We start from the raw sequence: 6,985 nt of genomic DNA, 5'->3' as shown, positions 1-6,985 counted from the left end.
AGGAATTAGAAATTGTTTCATATTCATGATTATGGGCGGAGCTACTGTGTGACGTCACTGCAGTTGAGTCAAAGACTTAAGTGAAAGTGAAACTTAACAGATGAACTGAAAGCTTTTTCAAACAACAACATTTCTATTCAGAAACTGTTATTCACTCACAGGTAAGTGATGGAAATGTAAAGAGCTCGTTCAGTAGTTTAATAGCATGAAGCAGTATCAGCATATTAGTAAAACTATGTCCTTTATTTGGCTGTCTGTCCATGTCTGTTGTCATGTCAAACTTGAGAGACGACAGAAGCACTTGAACTGCAGACAGAATGAAAAAAGTCCAGTGAAAATCATAACTCCAGTAAACAAAAACAACACCCTGGTATTTACAGATGTGTATTGGGTGCTTTTTGATTGAAATATTACACCTCCACCCTTTTCTGCGTTACATTTGCTGTACTGTGGCTCCCAGAGACACATATTTAGTTTTCTTCTACCACCCAGAAGTAACCAACTAGAGTCCCGCAGAGCCATCTGAAAGACCAGAGCAGTCTCAGACCGGATGTTAAGAGCAGAGCTTATAGCCTCAGTGAAGTTAGGTTTAGTGTGAGAGGCGGGCAAGACATTCATCAACTTCCAGTCAATTACAGTAGTTTTTTAACATGCAACGTCCATTTTTGTACACAAACTAAATTACTAACTAAATTGCACATAATTAGCATGATCAAATCTGCTCTAAGCAGTAATGTAGATGATATATTGTTATTACTTATCTTTTCAGCATGTCATCCTCCAGTGGTCCACTAAATGAGGAGCTCCAGTGCTCCATCTGTCTGGATGTGTTCACTGATCCAGTCACCACTCCATGTGGACACAACTTCTGCAAAACCTGCCTGAACAAGTGCTGGACAAACACACAGTCCTGCTTCTGTCCACTCTGTGAAGAACAATTCAGCAAAAGACCTGATCTTGAGATTAATACAAAACTCATAGAGGTTGTGCAACACTTTAAGGAGAAGCTCAATCTAGGAAAATCTGAGGTGTTGTGGGACTTCTGTGATGAAAGAAAGCAGAAAGCCGTGAAGTCCTGCCTGACGTGTCCAAGCTCTTACTGTGAGACTCACCTGGAGCCACATCTCAGAGTCCCACGTCTAAAGAAACATACACTGATCAACGCTGTGGAAAATCTGGAGGATTATGTATGCCGGAAACATGAGAGACCTCTGGAGCTGTTCTGCAGAGATGATCAGACGTGTGTGTGTTTGTTCTGCACTGAAGGAGACCACAGGACTCACAACACTGTTCCTATAGAGGAGGAGAGTCGAAAGAAGAAGGCAAGAGATACAAACAAAACACTATAAACACCCATGAAATCTTTCCTGTGTGTTGACATGTTGAAATACTCGTCCTTTCTTTTTTAAAACAGCCATAGCCAACAGTCTTTTATTTAATCTGTAAAAGCTGATAAATATTCAAATAATAGGCTACTTAATAGAAGATGGCAAATCATTGATAAATGTGTCTGTATTTCTCTCGGTATGAAGATTCAGCTGGTTCAGACACAGACAGACGTGCAGCAGATAATCCAGAACAGAATGAAGAAGATTGAAGAGATCCAGCACTCAGTAGAGCTGAGAAAGGTGAGTGGGAAAAATTACTTAAATTAAAGGTATGTAACTTTTTTTGTTCAAATTTGTCAAAATTGGTATAATGAGCGAGTACATCATGAATCCATGTTCCAAAATGTGTTTGTCTTATCTTCAATCATTACAGTACGCCTATAATAAGTGTTTATATTCTGACTATTTTGGACTGAGCGAGACGGCAACCAGTGGAGTAGCCCAGTACCTGTGTGACTCGTCATGTACATAAACAGCACAGTAGCTCAGTTTACAAGGTTCTTTCGCAAGACGCATGCAGTTTTATTAACCGCTAGAACGCCAAAAGTTACATAGTGTACCTTTAATGGGATTCTTTAAAAAGCACATATTTCTTCAACTATCCTGTTAAATAAATATGTAAATACTTAATAAATGAATCTGCTAATTGATCTCATTGATCAGAGGAACACAGAGGAAGAGAAATCGGCCAGTGTTGAGCTCTTCACTGATCTGATCCGCTCCATTGAGAGATGTCAGTCTGAGCTGCTGAAGATCACTGAGCTGAAAATCACTGAGCTGAAGAGGAGAAACACTGAGCTGGAGCAGCTCTCACACACTGACGATCATCTGCACCTCCTGCAGGTCTGTCAACATCTGTATCATCACTGAGAATAGAGAATATTGCTGCATGTTGAGGCACTGTAAGACAAAGGCTCTGACCATTTTTACCATACTTCAGAATTCGCACAGAACAGAATGAAACAGTGATCATATCAAATTAGGAAAATAACTAACATTTAAAAAATAATAATAAAAGCATCAAATTTAAGTCTCCTCTCTCCTGCTGTAGATGTTCTCATCCTTGTACAGTCATGTACATACAAAGAACTGGACTGAGATCAGTATTGACTGTGATGTGAATGTGTACTCTCTGAAGAATGTTCTGATTCAACTGGAGAAAACTCTAGATGGGACTCTAAATAAAAAATTCTGTCAATCTGGTATGTTAATATCAAATACAGTGAATAGATTTCTTATGTGAAGCTCTATCCAAACATGAACTCATGTTATAACCAGTTAAATCAGTATTACTTTAACATGCACTTTGACATGAAAATAACTTTTTAGATTTAACTATCCACATACCTGTACAAATTCCACTAATAATTACATCAGGGACACATATAGTATATAAAAATGCAAGCTTCACAATTCTGCATTTAATCTCTCTTACATGATTGTACCTTAGGCTTCCATTAGAAGTGTATTTACTGTAAACACATTCTGCATTCTGTTTTACAAACTGCTAGATGAGGTACATTAAAATTCTACTGGTGCTGCCAATTAAGATAAATTCACTGTTAACCTGAAATTAATTTGATAAATAATTCATCATCTCTTATTGTCATCTGTGTCCACAGGGTTGAAGTGTGTGCAGAAGTTTGCAGGTACAGTGTGACTGACACCATTTAATTTAAATACACTTACAATACTTTGTTTATAATCAGTACATATGAACATATGTTTTCTCTCAGAGGATGTGACTCTGGATCCTGATACAGCGAATCCATATCTCATCCTGTCTGATGATGGAAAACAAGTCAGTGATGGAGACATTAAGCAGGACGTCCCAGAAAACCCAAAGAGATTTGATGACTGTTCTTGTGTTCTGGCAAAGCAGGGATTCAGTTCAGGGAGATTTTACTATGAGGTGCAGGTGAAGGGAAAGACTGAGTGGAGTTTAGGAGTGGCCAGAGAATGCATTAACAGGAAGGGTACAATCACACTGACTCCTGAAGATGGATTCTGGACTGTGATTCTGAGGAATGAGAATCAATATACAGCTTGTGATAATCCACCTGTCTCTTTCTCTCTGAGAGAGACACCTGAGAAGGTGGGAGTGTTTGTGGATTATGAGGAGGGTCTGGTCTCTTTTTATGACGTGGAGTCCAGCTCTCATATCTACTCTCTCACTGGTCAGACTTTCACTGACAAACTCTATCCATATTTTAACCCATGCCATAATAATGAAGGCAGAAACTCAAACCCACTAATCATCTCACCTGTCAATTGAAATGAACACATCTTCCCTGAACACAAATTGCCCTGAAATATGAAACATGAAAACTGGACATATTAACTATGCAAGTGCTGTTGTGCTGTTAAAGGATTAAAATATGTATATCAAAACAAAAATAGGAATCTCCACACCAAACCAAACAAAAAAAATATATTTATAATTTATATTATGAAATAATGAGGGTATGATCCACAATTAAGAAGATTTAATTGAACAATTAAAAGAATCAGAATGCATTTGAATGACTGGAAATAGAGAAAGATTATTTAGTTAAGGAATCTGCCAGCAGAGACTAACTTGGTTATGTTAACCAGCTAAACCATATCCCTGTAAAGTAAAGACAATGGACATATGGAAACTAATTTCTATTTCCTTTTTTTTTTTTTTTTTACTTTGTGTGCGGAATCCAATTTGTTATGAGTCTATATTTCTGATAATCACAATTTTTGTATACTTTCGTTTTTACAGAATACATAACTTCAATTTTACTCTTTAGCACTTACAGCTTTTCAAATCTGCTATGGTGAAAGTTGACATAATTTGATTTAATATGGTGAAATTCCACATGGTATGCTACATTTTTACAATTTCCATAGTGTTCTAAATATTAAATTATAAAGAAATTTCTGAAGCCATTTTTATAAAATACTAATAAAAATAAAACTGAAAGTCATGCCTATACAAACCACAGCATCCTCTAGAGACACTGAAACATGAAACATATTTGATCTAAAATAAATTATTTTTTATCTGAGCATCACTTTACAAAGTTTGTTTCCCTTTACTGCAACTCTTAAATTTCATTCACGCTTGTGCGCAGTTCAAATATGGCGCTTTTATATGCATTTCACCAGGTTAAACATCAACATCAAAAGCCACGGGTTCCCACACGTGACTTGACTGAATGCTCCGTGCCAGTCTGAATCTGCATTCCTCACACAAAGCATCATATGACCTCAGAAGACTTAGAATATAGTGCATAATAGAGCATATAGTGCATTACTATTATGAAACTTCACGCTAACATCCAAAGTGTAAACAAAATGCAACATCATTAAATTTAAGAATGGTTTGTGCTTGTTCCACATCACGTGAACTCTGTCCTAACTTCCAGTCAGAAACTGCTGTCACATATTACTCTATGGCTGCTTTGCCGTTGAAATAAACATTGGTTCATAATTTATGTTGTTTATTTATTATTACGTCTTTATAAAAAGTTTTTAGTTAGAATCATTTTTAAAAAGCAACATCCATACACAAAATAAATGACTCAATCACATCAAAATTTGTATCAAAACTGCTCTAAGCAGTAATGTAGATGATATATTGTTATTACTTATCTTTTCAGCATGTCATCCTCCAGTGGTCCACTAAATGAGGAGCTCCAGTGCTACATCTGTTTGGATGTGTTCGCTGATCCAGTCACCACTCCATGTGGACACAACTTCTGCAAAACCTGCCTGAACAAGTGCTGGACAAACACACATATCTGCTTCTGTCCATTCTGTAATGAAACATTCATCAGAAGACTTGATCTTGAGATTAATACAACACTCAGAGAGGTTGTGCAACACTTTAAGGAGAAGCTCGATCTAGGAAAATCTGAGGTGTTGTGTGACTTCTGTGATGAAAGAAAGCAGAAAGCCGTGAAGTCCTGCCTGATGTGTCAAAGCTCTTACTGTGAGACTCACCTGGAGCCTCATCACAGAGTCCCACGTCTAAAGAAACACACACTGATCAACGCTGTGGAAAATCTGGAGGATTATATATGCCAGAAACACGAGAGACCTCTGGAGCTGTTCTGCAGAGATGATCAGACGAGTGTGTGTCTGTTCTGCACTGAAGGAGACCACAGGACTCACAACACTGTTCCTGTAGAGGAGGAGAGTCGAGTGGAGGAGGAGAGTCATCAGAAGAAGGCAAGAGATACAAACAAAACACTATAAAGATCCCATGAAATGCAGTTTTATTTTTTCTGTGTTGACATGTTGAAGAACTTTTTGGCTTTTTTATGATAAGGGCCGGTCACACTACACGTTTCGTTCCATTGACTTCCATTCATACGTATGCGAATGCAGGAGAGCAGAAATGCAAGCTCCTGAGAAGTTGTTTCACATTTCACTATGTTCCAAAGTTCAAGTTTGGTGAATTTGTATCACATGAAACCGTGTGACCAACAGAAGATTGTGTAGCTGCACAAACCAATGGCGCTCTAGCCTGCAAAAATGGGTGGGGCCATCTGGCTATATAAGCTGGCTCAGAGCGCCATCTCATCAGAATCTTCTCCTTCAGTGACAAAACCATCTCTTTGCTGACTCTGCAATCAAGAAGCCTTCCGGTGCTTCAGAAGAGCAAATTTGCTAGTGATGTTGTTGCAAATGTCGCGCAGCGAGTGTGGCTCATGCAGGGAACCTCTGCACTATGCAGAAGGATGCAGTGAGTGTGTTGCCTGTCTGTGCAGCATCCACGGAAAGACTGTGCGCTCTCTGAGACAGAATGCTCTCACATAGAGCATGCGTTTCACTCTTCTCCACTCGCAAACCATCTTCTTCAATGAAGGCAGCCCCGCTCTTCATTTCTCCTCTCTCAGTGAGCTCGGAGATAGAAACGGTGGAGTCACGGAGCTGAGCAATAGGGTTTGAGTGATCTCACGCCAGCACAGGTCCCGCATGCTCACTCTCCCCGCAGCACTTTAATCTGCTGGAGTTTTAGACGTGAGGATCGGCTCCCCTCGTTTCATCGATCGATTCAATCCTTCTAGGCGGATCGGAGTAGAATGCTGTCACCGACTTTCTGTATCGCTGACAGCTTCACACTAGGCTGCATTCCCTGAGACAGACTGCTTTCGCTGCGAGAGCATTGGGTCCGTTCCTGCTGCGCTCGCAGATCGCTTTCTTCAATGAACTCATGTTCCGTCCCACACCTGGCACCTGGGCCGCTATTATGTCAGGGTAACTCATCACTGCACCAAAGCTGTGGCCCCTTGGACAACTCCTCACTTGTTTCTATCTGGCGTACAGTTGGGAACGACCTCCAGGAGGAAGGTAGTCACAATGGATGCCTCCAGCTCGGGCTGGGGCACTCTGTATGGTCCTGGTCGATCCATGAGCAATGCCTGCACATAAACTGCCTCAAAATGATGACTGTTTGTCTGGCCCTGAAAACCTTCCTGCCAGCCTAGAAGGGGCACCAAGTCTTGGTCCGTTTGGGCAACATGACTGTGGTAGCCTATATAATTCGCCAAGGCGGCCTCAGGTCAAATTCCCTTTACAGGATGACTCGGCGTCTCCTGCTTTGGGCACAGAGCAAACTCCTC

The 6,985-nt window shown here is 40.0% G+C and overlaps 1 protein-coding gene and 1 pseudogene across 1 annotated transcript; both read left to right on the top strand.

Annotated features, from left to right (window-relative positions):
- Positions 1-150: 150 nt before the first annotated feature.
- Positions 151-3,731, top strand: LOC107656755 (E3 ubiquitin-protein ligase TRIM39-like). The gene is made up of 7 exons (XM_016444700.1): positions 151-161; positions 770-1,322; positions 1,533-1,628; positions 2,052-2,231; positions 2,440-2,575; positions 2,999-3,037; positions 3,125-3,731. Exons 2-7 carry the CDS (start codon positions 771-773, stop codon positions 3,661-3,663), a joined length of 1,542 nt encoding a protein of 513 aa, XP_016300186.1. The 5' UTR covers positions 151-161; position 770; the 3' UTR covers positions 3,664-3,731.
- A 1,287-nt stretch (positions 3,732-5,018) lies between these two features.
- LOC107656754 (tripartite motif-containing protein 47-like) overlaps positions 5,019-6,985 on the top strand; it is a 14,072-nt pseudogene continuing 12,105 nt past the window's right edge.

The sequence above is a fragment of the Sinocyclocheilus anshuiensis genome, unplaced genomic scaffold (genome assembly GCF_001515605.1).
Source record: "Sinocyclocheilus anshuiensis isolate Anshui unplaced genomic scaffold, SAMN03320099.WGS_v1.1 scaffold4058, whole genome shotgun sequence".
In the NCBI taxonomy this organism is placed as follows: domain Eukaryota; kingdom Metazoa; phylum Chordata; class Actinopteri; order Cypriniformes; family Cyprinidae; genus Sinocyclocheilus; species Sinocyclocheilus anshuiensis.
Note: the sequence above shows the minus strand (reverse complement) of the source record. Positions and strands in the feature narration are given on the sequence as shown.